The sequence below is a fragment of the Colossoma macropomum genome, unplaced genomic scaffold (assembly GCF_904425465.1).
Source record: "Colossoma macropomum unplaced genomic scaffold, Colossoma_macropomum, whole genome shotgun sequence".
Lineage (NCBI taxonomy): Eukaryota > Metazoa > Chordata > Actinopteri > Characiformes > Serrasalmidae > Colossoma > Colossoma macropomum.
The window spans coordinates 15332817-15352824 of record NW_023494803.1 but is presented as its reverse complement, the minus strand read 5'-3'; the positions used below and the strand labels follow the sequence as shown (position 1 = coordinate 15352824).

At 37.1% G+C, this 20008-nt stretch overlaps 1 protein-coding gene across 1 annotated transcript in view; it reads left to right on the top strand.

Annotated features, from left to right (window-relative positions):
- The first annotated feature begins 204 nt into the window (after window positions 1–204).
- Window positions 205–20008, top strand: part of LOC118823747 (brain-enriched guanylate kinase-associated protein) — a 61392-nt gene continuing 41588 nt past the window's right edge. Inside the window, exons 1-2 of the mRNA XM_036593533.1 lie at window positions 205–303; window positions 19179–19340. Coding sequence (XP_036449426.1) covers window positions 281–303; window positions 19179–19340 — 185 coding nt within the window. The 5' untranslated portion in view covers window positions 205–280. The remainder of the gene's footprint in view (window positions 304–19178; window positions 19341–20008) is intronic.

Sequence of the window (20008 nt, the reverse complement as noted above, 5' to 3'; positions counted from 1 at the left end):
CCTCCACTTATGTGCTTATTCCTTATCCCACTCCCTCCCTCCCTCCCTCCCTCCCTCCCTTCTCTCACTCCCTTCCCCCTCTCACTCCCTACCTCCTCTCACTCATTTCCCTCTTACGTGCTTTCTCTCTTTCGTTTGCTTGTGCCTTAGTCTGCACTGAGGTATTCACTGCTTGCTTAAAGCAGCTCTCTTTCTGGTGAGGGACTGGGGAAGGCTCATTGTGATGCATACTGCTGAAAGCGAGGATATAGGCACATGCGCACAGTGATCTGGTCTGAAAATGAGACGTAAAGCCCACGAACGGTAAGACAATAAGGTCTTCAGGAAAACATGCATGCAGGAATGCGTGTACATGTGTGTTTGTTTAAGGATGTATGTCACACAGGCAGTTGCACTCCATTATGAATTAGGGAGTTGGTCCCATATTTTCTTTGATGCTATTTACTTGAAGTCTATGACTATAAGAATTTGATCTCTTAATCTTACAGACTTTATATGTGAGAAGCTGTTATGTAGTATAAGGTCTGTGAACAATGAATCTTAGTCCAAAAAGGGAAATACTGTTTTGGGGACAGAGTTTGCTTTATAGAGTGTTCTTGTGTAAAGGTGGTGCCATTTCAGTTCTTTAAATGAGAGCAAGAACCCCACCTTTCTTCTTTTATCAGAGAGCACACACACACAAAAATTTTAAAAGTTAATGTAAACCCCTTTACTATAGCATATCCTGCAAAATACTGCTGTGTATTTGCCTACACACAAAATATGTTTGCCCAAAAACTGTGTATATTATTATGCATAATAAATGTAACTGGTAAGCAGCTGCAATCAAATAAATCAACCTATGAGAAAGCACACTCTCACAAAATTGAAGACTGGAAAAATGTGGGGTCCAAACTGTATACAACTTTTGGCTAAAAGTAGTAAAAGGTCTGGAAAAAGACATTATGCATCTCTGTGTCTATGGAGATTTCATAACTCCACTTAAACAAAACACTGTCAATCATTCATAATGTCCCATTAAGTTAATGCTACATCATTTCTTACTTGATTATTATTATAATTATAATATTATTATTATATTATAATAATATTATCATGATTATTATTATTATTATTATTATTATTATTATTATTGCCTTCAATCACAGGTGAAGCACCAGATATCCTTGGGGAGTTGTTGATTGTTGAGACTGTTTAGTAAATATGAAATTATCTTTATTATACACATTATGAATTATTGCCTCCAATTTTATGCAGACTTACCATACATGTCACAATGCATCAGTACAAATTTGCCATTACACTGAGTTTTATTTATGTCCAGTAATTTTACGGAGGAATATAAATTTAATAAATACCCTGGAGGAAAAGATCACTAAACTGCGGAAGAATTTGAGAGGCTTACAAGTTCAGAAATCTTGCAAAGCTTGAAAAAAAACCTATTGGAGCTAGATGATGTGCATGGCTATATTTTAAGCTTTTGACAACGTTGGCAACATAAACCATTGATGACTGTGTGCTGGTAGTTTAGCTGCCTAATTCCTCCACATGTTGAAGTTTTAGGACTGTACAAAATTAATACAACCAGTAATCAAGTAAACCATTTGTCAAGGACCAGTTAATAACCATTTTACTTATAATGGTGCATGCTAATTATACTTAGAATTCTGCTCATGTTTTTAGTAAAGATGAACATTTGTCTTGGCCAGTGAAAGTTATGCAACATCACCTCTAGCATAGCCTGTGCCAGAGCAACAAAGCCTCTAGATTACAGGCTTAAACCCTGTCTTAGAACTCAGAACTGTGCATTAGTTTTAGAGAGAGAGCAGGAGAGAACATATGATTAGAATAAATTATGGTTAATTAGATCAGAGGAAAATTTGGATCTTATGAATTGGTTTTGTACACAAACCTCAAAAACCATGAGGTGATGACAGTTGAACGAGGCACATGCCTACATATTGTCGCTACCAGAGGAACATCTCATATCCCCGAAAGGTAACTTTACAGCAGAAAGAAAAAACATCCCTAACTTGAAATAGGAGTTTATGGAGCAAGATCTTATTCTATAACATTGTGGACAATTTTCACTGGTCCATTCATCATGAACTTCTAACACAAATAATAAACAATAAAAAATGAAGTACAAGGTTTTGCTTAAATAGTGATTACATTAATTTTATGATTTTATGAATTTACTCGACTGCACAAATCGAAGCTGTATGACACTGCTGAACTCTCTATGGATTGAGCACATCAACTTCAGTAATGTGCACAGAACTCCCCAGACCAGCTTGTGATTTTAATAACCTTTTTTGCTAATAACTGGTCAATACCTCTTGTGGCCTCTTTTAGTCACCCTCTTGGAACCCCTTTGTCTGTGTGGCTGAGCTGACCTTAGAGCACGTGGCTAGAGGCTGAATTGGAAAAGCGTGTGTCACCCTGCCAGGTTCTGATATCTCGCCCCTTATTAAGAAGGCAGTAATACAGTACATGCCTTTCCACTTTCCTAGACGGCAACTGCAAAATCCTCACTTCAACACCCAAAAACTGGAGCTGCCTCAGGCAACAACACTGTGGATCCCTGAGTAAATGTGAGTGCATGTTGGAGTCTGACAGTAACATAGATTTAACTGAGGGAGAGGCCTGGGGACAGAGGGAAGCAGACAGCAGACAGAGATTCACGCTTGTATGATTCTGTGAAGGGTTGGTTTGAGAACATGTAACAGTGCTAAAAAATTAAATATTCTTCAAACACCTAATTGATACCCACTGTGCTCTACTAGTTTATAAAACTCTGTGGCATCAGGAAGCCTTTGTACATTTATTGCTCTAACTTTATATAGAATCAGTGGGTTTTTATGTAAACATTGTTGTTTATTTGATTGTTTTTGGAGGTATTATGCTTTTTGTTTAGAGCCTTTTTTAAGGCTTTAGCAGTGACAGTGCAGATTTCAGCTGCTATGATGTCTTCCTTAAATGTCTTACTTTCTTTTGTTTTTAAAACCCAGACAGATAATAAAAATGTGTGTTACAGCATCACTAAGTTACATGCTTTAACAAGTGCTATGTGCAGGGCAGTAGTTACTACTAAAGGAATCTGATATTCCTTAATTGAACTGATGTTTAGAAAAAGCTTTGTTGTGCAAGTTAACATCCTCAAGGAATGAACTTTTACTCTGATCATAAAAAGAATTCAGCTTCTCAAAGCAAGATATGAATAAATTAGAATAAATTTGCCTCCATATCTGTAAAGAAGGAGTTCAGAAATGCCTGCATTAGGAAATGTCTTTTTCTGTATGTACTGCTACACTGCAATTATACTGGCTAGTTCAAATAATTGTCATTTGAGATGTTGGCTCTTTATACCTAAAATCACTAGATCTGGTAGGAACTGGTTGTAGTCGTTGTAGGTCATGCTGTCTTGTACTGTAAAGTCATCATTTTTTAGAATATGGGAAGTACATAGGCCTTTGCACCATCAGCATACTCCACTGAGGTGTGCAGAGAAGTGCCTTTTTATTCATGGTAATCATTCTGACACAAGAAGCATAAAACGGGATGCTCCCATTCTGTCATCTCTATTTAATTAGTTGGATATTGATAAGCTGGTATTAGTTGGATTTGCAGAAATAGTTTGTTAGGTAAAGATTATAATGGAAACTGATCATTTACAATTGGTATTATTTGAGACAATTTTCACAATTAAATTGAGGGTTAGGATTAGGCTTAACAGCTATTTTGTTGAAGTCAAAACAGATTCGGCACTTGCAGATTAAAAGGTTGTAGTTTACTTGAGGGCTTTGGAGTATCATAAAGAGCGTATTCATTACAGGCCAGGGTCAAAACCAGAAAACCAAACAGCACGATAACCAAACCAAAACAGACATCCAGAGAGAATCCACTAACCAGTCCATATAAAAAGAAAAAAGAGATTATTATTATTTTTATCATTATTATTATTATTAGGGGTGGGAATCTCTTGGCACCTCACAATTCGATTCGATTACGATTCAGAGGGCTGCGATGCGATTATAAAATGATTATTGATGCATCTCCATGCATCTTTTTTTTTCTATATAGCATTTATATTTTCTCACTGTGTGAGTTCAAGTTTATTTGTCATTTGCACAACATGTCAGGACATTTATGCATTGAAATGCTTGTGGTGAGGCTCAGCTAATCACTCTACAGAAAGTAAATAAGTAAAAATAAAAATACAAGAAAAACCAACTGAAATATATTACATCTACACAAAATATACACAAAATATACACAGAATATAGAGACAATATACATTTTAAAGTGACTAAGTGACTCGGTGTTATTGTTATTAAAGTGACTTGGTTCTTTTAAAGCAAAGTATTTGTAATGATCCATAATGAATTTACTTCCAATATCTTTTTTAATAAAACAAATGGAAGTGATGTGGCAAGTGAGCTAGAAGGCTCTCATTCAGTGCTCTTGTTTGGAGCACGAGAAGCTGCTGCTACTCATCTGCGATAAAATGCGCAGTTACGGTGAAATAAGATCCAGTGGTAATGGATGTCCACACAGCACATGTTACAGCTATTCTACCCGTTTTCTTTAGTGATTTTATAACTTCGGTTTTGGTCTCGTTGTAGAGAATGGGGTCGCTGTGTCAGTAAAGTATCTTTGAGACGGGGCGTGTGCAACATAGTGCGAAAGCCCTGCTTCGCAATGACTAAGAACCGGCGTGCAGACTGCAGGTCACCTAGCAACGATGCGTTATTCGCATTTATAAGCAGCGCAGTTGGTTTCCTGGTACAATAAATCTGCAACGAGAGACTGTCACACACTAAAAAGTGGCGAAGCTCTTTCGAATTGTCCTGTTCCACCTTCACATTCACATTCGGCGCCTCAGTTAGAATTTAAGGTGGAACGGGTAAATTCAAACAAGAAGCTGGAGAATAAGAAGCGACTTCAGCCTCGTAAAACAGTCGAACGCTGAGAGACATTTAACTGATCTACTTCTAAGGAAAAGTTTTCTGGCGGAGATGGGAGGAAAGCGGCTATAGCTGAGCTAAAGCTTAAAGAAGAGCGAAGTAAATCTGCGTTTTCGTTTATATTGTTTAGTCTATACTAGGACATTATCACATACTGAGACATACTGGACATTAAATGTTGTGGCTCCCAAGGTGGTTTGATTTTTGTTGAAAGGACAAAATGGCTCTTCTTAACATTTGTGTTGTGACTCCTGACCTAACCTGGCTTTAATGCAGAGGGAGCCGCTCAGATTTCTCGATCATCCATGTGTGTTTTTGTTATGTGCCGCCACAGACTGTCCGGGCGCTGCACTTACCCACTCCAAGTTCCGCCTTTTGCGTTCCGTCCACATTACGTTATAAATTAAATATTTAGAAAATCGATTTTTGACATTTGTGAATCGATTCAGAATCGTTCACGTCCGCATCGCCATGCATCTAAGAATCGTTTTTTTTCCCGCACCCCTAACTATTATTATTGTCGCCTCACAGCAAGAAGGGCCTGGGTTCGATTCCCAGACGGGTGACCAGGGTCCGTTTTCTCTGGTTTCCTCCCACAGTCCAAAGACATGCAGTCAGGCCAATTGGACATGCTAAATTGTCCTTAGGTGTGAATGTGTGAATATTGTATATATCTGTCTGTCTATCTACCCTGCAATGGACAGGAGACCTGTCCAGGGTGTTTCCTGCCTTCCGCCCACTGACTGCTGAGATAGGCTCCAGCACCCTCCATGACCCAGAAGGTGGTTTCAGAAAGTGTGTATGTATGTGTGTATTATTATTATTTCATGTGCAAAAGTTTGGACATCCTTAGTTGTAAAATCTTAGAACTTAAATGGCCAGGGCTCACCAACAGGCCCAAAGTTTTACTACACACTTCTATAACATAAGAATAACTTAACTAGTTTGCATTGTAGTCCATGTACTGAATAATAAGACTTAAGCCGACACAAGAGTAGTGTTGCACCATATTACTGTGCAGTGTTGCTTACACAAACATGATCTGCATGAAAGAGTCATTAGAAGGAAGTCTGACCTGCAACCTCATCACATATCTAGATAAGCGAAAGGCTAAACAAGTGCTGAGGACTGATAAATAAAAATAACTTTTTGACCACAATCACTAGGTACTGTAGTGGAGCAGCATTTGATAAAAAGAATCCAGGTGTTAAGCACAGGAGTGGATCTGTTATGCTTTGGCATTGTGTGGCAGTGAATGGCAAAGTGTGTTGAGCTGGGTTGAGGATTTGCCCTCTTTCCTATTTCTGTTCCTGTCTCACCAAAGTGGGGGATTCAGGAAAGCCATTGAGAAGGTAATGCTCATTTTGGATCCTCTCTCAGCTGTGTCTCTTACATTTGGTAACATGGGGCACAGACTGAGGAAGGATTTTGATGTTGGGGAGAATATTAGGATACGTAATATAAACAATGTTTGCTACACATCAGCAACAACAAATTGGTCATGCAATACTGAGTTTGATTCTACTTCCCTTAAAGCATTAGGCTAAATCTGTCTATGTCTGCATCAAAGTCAAATGTCTTGAAGCTAGAAATTGCTGTTTTTAACAAGGAGGCAGGCATGAGGTATAAAATGGTAACGTCAAAAAACCTCTACCATGGTAACTAGCATAACAAAGAGGCAAAGTTTAATTATAATGAAATGTAACTGTATTGCATTCAGCTTAATCCAATTATACAGAGTCCTTAATCACAGAAATATATTCATGTTAACCAAATGTTTGGCTCCTGTGTAAAAACAATCCTGAGAGCTCATGAACATTTACGAAAGTCAAACATTTGCTCCATAATGAACAAGCAAATTTCTCAAGCGGTGGCGGCAGATATATTATACATTCTCCAAGGATGTGTCTTCAGGGTATGCTGCAATAGTCAGAGTCTGAATAATTATCCAAGTATCTCACACTAGTCCTTCTTTGGGCGGATGTACATACATTTTTATTTCAAAAGTGTTTGAAATAGCAATAAAGGAAAAAAGGAACAGGGGGTGTACAAGATTAATGAAGGTTGCTGAATCGTCCTCCCAACAAAATGACTGACCTTAGGGAATGTAGGCCACATTACAAATTAGAGTTTTTCAATACACATATTAGAGTTTATATTTGGTAAGAATTAACCTCTTTAAAGAGAACTGCAGACTCACATGTGAAGGTAATGCAACCATATATGAAGTTCTAAATGCTGTTATCCCCAAGCTTAAACACAAATCTTTCATTCAGTATCTCATACATTCACTAACAGAGGACATTTAGCAGACATCCACTCTGCCTGGAAGAGGACCCTGTGATAGAGTGAATGTTGCTATTGGGGGAAAGGGTCACAACACAGTCTTTTACCAAAATGGGGCATCAACTTTAAGCTAGCTTGCAAAGACAAAACTGATTTGAATAGAATGATGATGGAAGTCATTGTGTTGTGAGGTTCCCCTTACAGCATACTGTTTTTGCTCATGTAACAATGTGTTTAAGTGTCAAAAAGTCTATGTATGTGTAGAAGCCAGGGGTGGGCAATATGATGATATTTATTGTTATCGTGATGAACTACAATGTGTCACAATATGCTTTTTCCACGCATATCATGGATATTGTCAATCACTTAAAGAACACTGATCAACTGCATGTTTCATTACAAAGATAGCATAATTAGGCCTGTCTGAATGGATTTAATCTAGTGCAGTATATGAAATGTTGAAAAAGAATCACTTTATTTTAATTTTTGATAGTGTTTTTAATGTGAACAGGAAAGATGAAAGAACAATTAATGTTCTTTTTTGTCTGTTTTAACTTATAAAACCACAGTCACACACACACAAAAAAACTATTTTAATTTAAAGATTGACACCAAACATTTGCTCTATGTACATGCGTAAAACTTCAGCTAACATAATGTAATGTCCTTCAGGTCAGGATGCTGGCTTGGTAATTGATAGTAGAAATACACAGATGAGCCAAAATGCCTAATATGCTGTTGGTCCTCCGCCCGCTGCCAAAAGCATGGACTCTACTACAAGACATCAGATGGTACCCTGTGGTATCTGATTCAAGGTTCGAGACACAAGATTGGTATTGCTCATATAGTAATGGTGTTAATTATAAACTAAGACACAAAACTGTCTTTTTAAACTTCAACTAAACTTCAACTATTCAAAGTTTCAGTAAGTTAGCATGCTGACAGCGGAATAAAGCATTTAATTACTTATGAGTTTTCACTTCATGTTTAAAATCTTTAGGTCTGACACTTACCTAAATTACTATAGCAGTCATTTTTTTTAGTCATGCAACGATGGCTATCTCACTTAGACCATAATTCAATTGTTAAGGCTAAAATACAATGCATGCCTTGTACAGATTTTATAGTACCATGACAAGTAAATGATTTTCTCTATTACTTAATATTTGTTACAGAGAATGCTTTTAACATAAAGATTTATGCAGTAAGACGATGACCCAAAACAGAAAAAGCAAATCCACATCTAAAGGCATGAAAAGAAACAAAATGTTTTGGAGTGGTACTGTCAAAATCATGACTTGAAACTAGTAGATGTGCTGTGGCAGGGCTGCAAACACCTATCAATATATCTGTATATCAAATTCTTCTACAACAATGTAAAAGGCTGATATCAAATTACAGCAAATGTTGTGTGCAGTGATTGCTGTTAAATGTCATGAAACAAGGCAATTACTTTAAAATGTGTTTTGTTTTGTTTTTCTAATATTACATTTGGTGTAGAAATCTGAAAGCATTCTTTCACTGTGACAAATACGAATAAAAAAGGGACAAAGACTCTTTGACAGTACTGTATGTTATGAGATTTTGCGTGATCCAATTATCCTCACAATTAATCCTTATTATTAATTTAAACAAATTAATCAAACAACAAATAAATAAATATAAAATAAAGGTATCGTTGTCGGTTTTCAGAGGATAAATTTAGACCAATAAGGGGCCAGGGAAAAGTTGTAGATGAGTTTGACCGAACAGAAGCAACCAAACACTTGCAACACTCCTGCACATGAGAACACAACCCCAGCTACTAACTTTCAAATAGGCACGTAGCATAGTTTGCATAGCCAGCTACAACTTTCTGCAACTAATGTAGCTAAATCAAACATTTGTTCATACATGCCTGTTGATCATAGGCATATTCCATGTAAATGAGTTTTTCACAAATTTAAAACCACATATAGAATGATGAATTTTCATCCACCCATGTGCAAAAGTGTGTGAGTATGTGTCCACAGTCCTAACTAAATATTTGATGTTTTAAAGAATCACTTTATTTCTTCTATTTACCTGCATCACTTAAATGCAAAAATCACAGTACATTCAGATTGTTTTGTGGTTTTCTTTCTTTCTTTCTTCCTTAAAATTGAGCTGTCATTCCAAACATTAAAAAATTTGCCTGGTTAACATTCGTGGTTGCATAAAGGAATAGAGCATGATCACATTTTTGGTGCACCTGCAATATAATTTCCAGACAGCTAGGGGATCTGCTGCTAGTTTATTGATCTTCCTTAAATTAACAGTATTAAGATCACCAGCTGATGGCTAACCTAGTAGCAAAGATCTGTACTTGTTAAAACGAAGCATTTAAAATCACATGGAGATCAAAGCAGACATAATTTTGAAGAAAAAGTCAAAAGTTTTAGACTTTAGATATTAAATAGACAGATAGATACTTTATAGATAGATATAAAAACAAGGCATTATGATGTGCAAAGTTGTCAGAATCTCAGTTTCACTCGTATTAAGTACAAAAAGTAAAGGGTTAATATTTCAGCGACGCTGACAAACAAGAAGGGAGGCAAAGCTACAGATGAGCACAAAATAGAGCTCTTAATTAAAATAAAACAGGCAAAAGCAGGCTAACGTTACTAGCCACAGCTTAATCTGAACTTGAACCAATTTACACAGTTGACTGTGGAGCGGCAGCAGATGGGGAAAGTCTTTAACTTTAGCTAATTTGCTAGTTCAGCTTTAGTTGTGATTTTGATGTTAGAAGCAAAGAAAACACAAAATAAATTGTGAGGCTTTGTGTTGAATCTCGTCACACGCACAAAATACTGCAAGCTGCGGAAGGAGGTCTCATTTCATTTGTTTCATTTTAGCTTGTGTTTTCTGAAAAAAAATCTCTTTTATTTTATTCGATAGCTGCCTTCCTCAACTCCTGCTCAACGTTCAAATACCTCAAACTTTAGCCTCACAGCTGATCAGGGGTCAGGAGTTATGATGCTGCTGCAGTTCTGAATCCTCGAGGATGCCGTATTACTTGGCGCTAGAAGCAGAGGAAAGCTTCTCCGCAGAACTCTGCTGCTTAGGATGTTGCGAAAGATGCGAAAGAGTTTTAGTCCATAAGTGGAGGCTTATTTCAGCCACACCCCTGCATTTTAGAGCAGGATGTGAGACTACACCCCGGCCCCTCATGGCCACATGGTAAACAGTTAGATCCCATTGTTTTGAAATAATTGTGTTCTGAAGTTTAACAATCAGTATGTAACACTAATAACTGACACTACTGAAGCTCTTCAAAGCTTTTTTTGTGTTTTTAATGAAAAATGTTAGGATTTTATTTGTGTACAAAATCTGGGTTTGCTCATCATGTACTGGCTAGTGCTTTTTGAGTTATACTCAAAGTTAAATTATCACTACCAAAACGTGGTAAAGTTTCAGAGGCATGATTATTATATCTTTAGTGACAAAATTGAATGCTCAACCATTTGTCTTAAATGTTTGGTAGAATGTTCCATATAAGTTACAGTTTTACAGTGACTTTCTTTTGCACAAGTCTTTGTGCTTTAGTGTCCAGCTGTTGTTGGCCACAGCTTTGCCATACAGTAGCAGAATTTTCTCCAACAATTTGGTCTAGCATCTCTACATCCTCTTCCTTATGCATCAGCGCTAAACTGATCTCAGTTCTTTCTGATCTACACAGAAACACATCCGGTGGACTAGCCCCACCTCCACAATAAGAGTCCATACTGAAAAACCCAGCAAATAAAAACCATAGAACCAATAACTAACAACCTAATAAACACATCTCTTGAACACACTACATTAATTTTACCCACTAGACTCATTGTATTATGGACATTTTTTGAGATGTGGCACTGAAGTTATGCTGTATATCCTGATAGACACGACTTGTCAGATAAAAATCATGTTACTTGTAAATCCTAAATTATCCTTCATCCTCTGGCCACAACAATTTCGACTTAAACTTTGTCTCTGATAACTGGAAAAGCTTGGTATTTTCTTATCTATCTGCTGGCCAATTATTCAATTACTCTATTCTGTCTAAGTCAGCAGCATTTTAAGGCAGCATTTGCACACTCCCAAGACAAAGGCTGTCCCATTCTGAAGGCAGCATAAGTCAGCTGTCTTTTAAGGTGCCTTATTTTGACCAAATCTGAAGGCAGCATCACATGTATCATTCTCATAGAAAGCAATCCCACGATATTGTTCACCAGTCAAGACTCATCACTTCAGTTTGATAAACGTGATGGATGGAGCGACAGTTTCTGCTGCCTGATGAGTTTGGAAATGTAAGTTATTTCTTTTCTTCTGCTTTGCTGTTTAGATTGTCGTATTTGTGTAGCATATTTAACATATTTGTGTTTGTAGATCATTAGAAATTGGTCCTGTGGTTAAATGTAGAAACTTTGCTTGTCTAACGCGACCTGATAGGCTGTGTTCGTAACTTGTTAGGTGAAGGTAGCGTTAGTTAGCCTAGCTAGCAGGTCAGCTGTGTAAAAACTGTGGCTCTTCGAAACAAGAGAGCCCAGTTTAAAATACAGGTTGTTCAGTGTTAAGTAGTGCTTTTTGTAAATAAATAATTTATCGGTTTGATTCTATACTCATTTTTTGTCCTCAGGGAATAGTTTAGAGAAGTGGCGAGGCGCTGGTTGAGGGGCTTAGGAAGAGAAGCTGTTAGAGGGAGGAAACGGCGCTGAACGACTGAAGGGAGCCTACTTTTCCAGCACATTTGGGGGAAAACATGGCAGACCAACGCTACAGATTGACATTGTCCTGGAACAGTGATAAATACTTTAAATTACTGGATGATGTAGAAGTTCAGATTTAAAATGTTTTTTTTTTCTGAATAAATACCACAAATGCTTATTTTGCTCCATTTGTCTTGTTTTGCTATGCTTATCACAGTCACATCAGTGTTATGATGAATGTTGTATGTTAATGGACAAATTTCAGACTAATAGCACATAAATCAAATGAGAATGCATATTAGCTAGCTTAGCAAATGCAATCCTTTTTTCTGAGTGCATTTTGTACAAAATGTAAATAACTTTATCATTTGTATGTTAGAAATAAAGCAGGTTCCTTAAGGTGGATGAGGATTGATATGATTCACAAACTAGTAGTCATGATTATCTCGGTGACACGTGTTCCTTTTAGATGAAACAAACACTCAGTAACATGTCAAAATCAAATGAAGATTAGGATTAGGTTTTGGTTTGAGGTCAAGGTTGGGGTTAGGTTTTGAGTAAGGTTGGGTTTTGGGGAATGAAATATATTACATATTAACATATTAACAATACCTACTATATGTAATGTATCAACAGTACATATACCAGATATTTACTTCAATATATTCAGATGCTTTACTACTGCTACTTCGCTGATGTGTTGCTGATGTGTTACTGATAATCTGTTAAGAGTTTATTAATAATCTACAAAGGACCACTCCAAATGAAGTGCTATTACTAGTGTTATTAGTATCTGTATGACAGATGCGACTCCTTAAAACATCCTGTTCTTCATGCACAATAACGTCCCACAACAAACAGCTGCTGCAGATTCAGGAGCCATCCTTATGCACTGATGTAATCCACCTTTACAGTCGAGGTCAGTGTAAGTTAACATGATACTGCGAGTAATATTATGTAGACAGCACAGTGAAAGTTATGACGTATGACGGTTCTGTAGAGTGTTCCGAATGCGATGCCTGCCAAGGTTCCTTTTCGGTCAAAATGACGCCCAATCTTTGAAGGCAGTGACTAGTTAGGACCGTTAAAGCCATAAACCAGTGGTGAATATCTACAACCATTATTAAACTTGCAAAGGGTTAAAATTTTCAAACATACACGCAACATCAAGACATTTTTATCCTGAATAACACTGGTGCATTTCTACAATGGCTACCTCTGATAACACGGGTCAACAACAGAATGCAGCACTTGACACAATGCACATGCATCTTCAGAACATCATCTTTGTATACAAACTTTGAAAGTGTCTATAGGGCAAGATAAAAGCACTTTCAGACACACCACTGTTTTTTAATTAGAGGAAATTAGAGGGTACATCTCAGTACATTTAGTCAGGGAACATAATTGTACCATAATCCATTGAAATTATATTTTCTAAGTTGTATCGACTCCTCACACCCCATCTCGTCTTCAGGCTTTTTATGTTATTGTTCTGTTTTAAAACATTAGGTTATGAAAGATACAAATATGTACTTTTCACCTGGGAAAAAAAATATTTAAGATACACAACTAGACGTAAAACTACTGTTGTACCTTTGAGGGAACATTTGTATATTGTTTGTACCTTAATGAACGAAAAATGTACCTACATATTACCTTTGTTTCTAACAGTGTGCAGACTTTACAGCTAACTGTCCTGCATGATTGTCAGTAGAAAGATCTCTCTGCAATAAAACCACACTTCCTGCCATACTTATCAGCCCTAATAAAGTGAAAAAATCATTATACGATCAGCATTTTCAAAGTTTCAAAGTTTTATTTGTCACATACATAGTCAAACACAGTACAACTAGCAGTGAAATGCTTGGGTAACTGCCCGCTCACATGAAGCAATAAGGTAATAAGAAACAGCAGTCAAATAAAGGAACAATATTATAGAAAAAAATAAACAAAATATCCAAAACATCCATTTTATCATAAGCAATGCTTTTAAGATATGGAAGTAGATCAAGGCACATATAGAAAGCCTGAATACATACTTGGATAGCCCCATATGTGGAAACCATGCCTTTCCTCCTGCTGTAAATGATATTGTGTTCACTCAGATATATATATGGTACATTTGTGTCATTTGTGGAACTCTAGAGAACATACAAACTTCCTGTCTCACACTTCTTCAGATATTTACAAGTCTGAGATTTTGTAAGGTCACATCTGGCTAACTTTCAGGCCGTTTTATACACATGATACATTTGAAGAAGTCAGCTGATTTAATCACCTGGACCAGAGGACAGACTCGACATATAGTCAAGACATATGAACACCAGTACAGAGTCAATCAAGCTTCCGTGGGAAGATGAGTTAGGACTAGAAATAGAAAATTATGTATGGGAGGTCTGTCTGAAAAATATACATATTTGCTCAATAAATGTAACGCATAATTGAATCCAGTTTAAAACCCTGCATAGAGTATACCTCCACAAGGGTTTTTTTCACATATTTCCCCTTTGTTTAACAAATGTAATGTCACTGAAGGTACACAGGTACATTCATTGTGGACATGTAGCAAGCTACAGACATTTTGGGCCAGTTTATTTGGTTGCCTGTCAGAAGCATTTGTAAGGGACTGGAGACCTAATCCACTTTGGGGTCTTTTGGGAACAACTGAGGACTCAGTAAACGTGGAGAAACATGAACAGCAGGCCTTTCTCTTTAGTATGGTTATTGATTATTGGTTAAATTCCATTTCCCCAGCAAAATCTGCATCATGCAGAAATTCCACTCATGAATTCTATATTTCTAGAAATAACTGAAATCCCAAGTGTAATCTGTAGCCTCCATATGCCTGTGTGATGCGAGTGCAGGCAAAGGAGAGTGAGATTTTGTGTCGTTAAGCTCGTCAACAAATGCACGTGTACATGAGGGGGGCTAACAACGTGATTTACATTCATGACGGTGGTGTAAAAGTGAAATACACTCTGCAACTGTAAGGGGAGCCAAAGGGCAATACATACCAATTCTCACATAATGCTGCTTAAAGGAGAATTCCGTCAATTTTTAAAACTCTCCGCATAATCAATCCTTGAAATGCAAACAGAGTCATTCAGAGTGGTTTGAAGTGAAATGGTGAATTGTAGAGAAACGTAGGCTACGTTTACACTGCAGGTAAAAGTGGCCCAAATCTGATTTTCTCACCAAATCCGATTTTTTTGTTTGGCTGTTCACATTATCTTTTACATGTGACCAGTATGCCACATTAGTCTTAACAGATCAGCTACTAAACCGACCTGCATGCGCAAAAGAACAGTGCTTCAAGTGGCGGCTCGTCCAGAGGCAAACAGTCATGACGGCCAGCGAACTCCAGTCGCTCCCGCAGCTTTCAGTTTCGTCTTCGCCAGCATCACAGGAGTGACTATAAAGTTCCAGTGGTTGACAGCTGGACTCATCACCCACAGTGTGTTCGAGTTCGCCGTAAAAAGAGCACGTTATTCGGCCACGGCCACTTCTTTGGTTCGTGTTGTCGGATTCTTTAAACTGTTCTCTGACGCTGCAGCCTCGGTCTCCCCCGGCCGTGTTCGGCCGTTTCGTTCAAAACCTCTTCGAACACGGAGCGGTTGCGATCAGTCTCTTCTAATTTTTTGGTACAGAAACATCAGCCTAATTGTTTATGAGTCTCAGCAGCGCGAAATTATGACGAATGTCGAGTTGGACTGACGTAAAAGTCGCATGAATTCCGATCTGGCTGTTCAGACTGAGTAGTATTGCCGCAGATCGGATACGTATCGGATTTCAGTACCACATATGAAAGCGTCTCAAATCGGATTTGAAAATGTCAGATTCGATGCGTTTTTTGCTGTTCACACTGCCACACAGATGACACATCCGTGTCACATTTGAGGAAAAAGATTTGGGCCACGTTTACGTGCAGTGTAAACGTAGCCTAACAGACTTAGATTTTTAACAGTGTTGATGAGGTAAACAAGGAGTCCTGCTAGGTACAACACAAATATAGCTATTTTATTCACTATCCAAAACCAAAAGTGAACCTGTATGTGTATTCTGAGTTTTTATATAGCAAGTTGATGATGGTAAAATAGTCATAAATCTGAACTTTTCTTTTGGGTTTATTGTGCCTTAGAACACCCTTCATGAATCCCTCCACCATGAACAGATTAAAATAAATAAATTAAAATGTGGTTCAGGCCATAATCACAAAACTACCATTAAACAATGAGTGCATTTACATGCGCTGTATAATCTAATAACTGCAGAAAATCTGATTTTGTCAGTAATCTGAACAATGCATTTATAGGCAGAAGAAGACGTGACGTAAACGTAATGTAAAACTTCATGCCGCAGCTTTAAAAAAAAAAAGATTGCACCACTTTACCTGAAAATATAAATAAAAAAATAAAGATAAAGAATGTTTAAATCCTTAATTTCGTCAAGCATGTGGTTGGTTTCAGCGTCACTCCAAAAGTGTTTTGCTTCCATCTCGCAGCAACGCTGCTTGCTTATTTTGCTTATTTGTTTTCGCACATGCGCAGACTGAGAAATCTGAAAGAAATCCAAATAAGAGTGTACATGCCCTGAGAAATCCGATCACTGAGCTAAAATCCAACTCTCTTTATTAGATTTCTTAATCGGATTTCTAGATCGGAGTATAATGTTTACATGACCATTTGAATAATAAGATAACTGCAGAAATCCAATTATGTTTGGATTATTGAGTGAATGTAATCGCATTCAATATCTCAGATGTCAAGCAGTGAATTCATAACCGTTTCATATCATGACTTTCTGTAAGGGAGCTTTTAGAAGTGAACGTCTGGTTCCTATCACCACCACTATGAATACTTAAGACTTTGTAAGTTTCTCTAAAATGGATCATTTCACACTAAACTACTCTGAATGACTCTGTTGACATGTCAACCATTTAAGTGGATGTGCATAGAGCGACTAGACTGTATATCTCAGAGGCTCCTTCACAGGTTGCTGGTCCAGATTGAGGATGATGAATATATGGTGTGCCTGCCTCAGAGCAGGATATTCTGGCGGGAGATAGCTTGCATGTTCGTTTAAACTGTACTTTATGGAAGTTAGCTTTCTGTGGATAAGGAGACAGGCCTACAAGACATCTAGAAAATAAATAATGTATCAAAAAGAATAAAGCAAGTAAATGATGAATTAACTATGAGGCCTTATGACACATTTTCGCTAATAGACTGACTGTTCTTTCCTTGACGGTACATATTAGATGTATAGGTGTATTTACAGGTGCTACCCCATTGTTTGTTTATCAATATTTATACTTTGCAAAAGTCACTACATTTTATTTTTTCACAGCTTTAGACATACAGTGAAAATTATTTTACAGCATTTCAAGAAAAATATTTACATGAACAGTTCAGAATGCCTTTCTAGGCTATTATACAGTATAATATACATCAATTCCACTGTTTACAATGAACCACAGAGTGTACAAAGCACTCTGACTAGTTCATTTTTTAAAATATATCACAGTGTTTTAGGAGATACCGAATACAGTGGCTGGGAAATGTATTGGAAAATTAGATTTTTTTTTTTCATGTTTGCAATATATTGGGATTCATGATTCATCGTTGGGAGTCATGATCTGTGTGACTGTAAAGCTTTTCTCTCTCTGCTCTGTCATCAGGATCTACACTGACAGGCAACTACTGTCTGTTTCTCCAGAGAAAACATAGGGTTCTTCACAGTCTCTGATCACCAACCCCCAGTGCAATTACACACAAAACAAAGAAAATACAACAGGAAAAAAATATATATTGGGAAAACTGCACTAAGGGCCACACAAAATGGTTGTAAACATCAGAAAAAAAGTAAGAGTAATGTCACAGTAAGAGTAATGACAAATTCAAATGACATTCATCATTGGTTCACTTCTTCCACTTACCTCCTCATATCAGTTCTCACACTTCACAACAACAAAACTTAAATAGCAATAGGGCAGATAGTTTACATGTTCCATGCAGGGACTGGTATAGTATTTGCACCAACTAGCAAAAAATCAAAATCAAGGTATCAGTAATTTGGGCAATTTTACATCAACAATTGGGAAATAGTGACCCATACAGAGGACATAGAAGTAAAAGAGCAGTACTGTTACGACACTGCAAGATAGGTAAATGTGTGATGTGCATTTTGAATCTAAAAATATTGTTGCTTTTAAACAGATCAATGCATAGTTGCATGTGGCCTATTTCCAGGGTTTAGCTAAAGTTTTCCTGTGGTTATACTATATAACATCAACAAATCACTTTAACATTAAAAAAACATGTCCCCAAACATATATAAAGGCAAATTACAGTATGGTAGGAGCTACATCTACAGTATATCATGTCCTTTCTTTCTTCTGCTGTTTTTTGCCCCTTGCCTTTTTGGAAGTCACAGGATCTTGTGTGTGATGTTATATTGCTCCAGGGTTACTGTCTCTGTTCCAAAATCCATCAAAGGCAAAGCCCTGTCTACTTCATATCAATTCCCATGGCTGTTTGATGCTTACTACCTTACTGGCCTAATTTTGTATTTGTCTTCTCTTTTTGCCTGTCTCATGTTTTCCCACATACTCACACTCACCAGGCATTCCTGAAACATTTGAATAAAAAATTGCAACAAAACTACCCATCATTCAGTCACTTAAATTCTGAATGAACAATTGAAATTCTAATGATACAGTGACATTCTTGTGAAAAAGAGTCAAAATGTACCTTCTAGTTAGCAAGAAGTGAGTTGGGAGGATTCTTCCATTTCAGTGAACAGTGTCTTTGTTTCCACTCAGTTAAGGGAAAATCATTACCATCCAGTTTTTATTGATCATCAGAGTTGATCAGTTGAGGTCTGGCTTTTCCTGTGCTGCTCAATTACAGCTTTTCTTTGAGTCACATCTTAGGTAAACATGTTTTCTTTTGGCTTAGTGTCTTTGTTCATTTGTGACTACAATGGCTGGAATTCATGGCAACACTGCGTGCTAACTTCATTTTATTGCTGTAGTTGTGTGCTGTTTTATTCAACACTGAACATACAGAATATATACAGAATATTAGCTCTGCTGTCTATTTTTACTGACTTTTTCCTTTTACTTACTTCTGCCAGAAAATGTCTTCAGCTGCTGAATGAAAGAAATGACTAAATCATATGGTGAAACATGTTTAATCTTTTGTCTGTTCAGTTCTATGCAGGAGCAGAAGGAGGACCTGCGGAAGCACCTGTCCTACACTACCCATAAACTGGAGATGCTGGAGAGTGAGTTTGACTCCACTCGTCAGTACCTGGAGACTGAGCTCCGACGCGCACAGGAAGAGCTGGAGAAATTCACTGACAAGCTGCACAGGTTAGAAGTTATGTGGGATTCCTATCCCCAAGACTATATTGACCATTCTACTATTTACCAAATGTTTTGTTAATGACTTTTTTCAGTAGTGAAAATTCTGGCTCATTTTGAGCATAATTCAAAAAGCAGTAGGCATTACATAACTAGTAAACACAGCTTTGAGTAGCTGAACACACATACAGTTACTTTCATTTGCAAAAAATATTTTCCATTAACACACAAAAAATGTAACTAATTCCAGAAAATGTGTTTCAGTAGTGACTATTCTTAATGTTACAAACTGATTTTTAGACTTCAGGACACATTTACTTCAATAAAGGGATCTAATTGTACACCATGTAGCCATTAAGGATAGGGATGCAGTCTCACTTCCTTTTTTTAAAATCCAGCGGTGTGGCTAAAGTAAGACTTAGCCTATAAACTAAAACTCTGTTTCAGTAGTGTTATGCAAATGTGAGGCAGCATTTTTTGAACAAAATATATTTTTTTTAATTAAACTAAATAAATCTAAATCTTTCAACTTAAAAGAAACAAAGAGAAACAAAAACACAAAAGAAATTCAGTATTGTTTTTCACGAGTTGATATTTAGGCGTTAGGATTGCAACAGCCACTTCCCAGTAGAAAGTAATCCATAAATAATGATGTTGGATATATTCAGTTAATTATT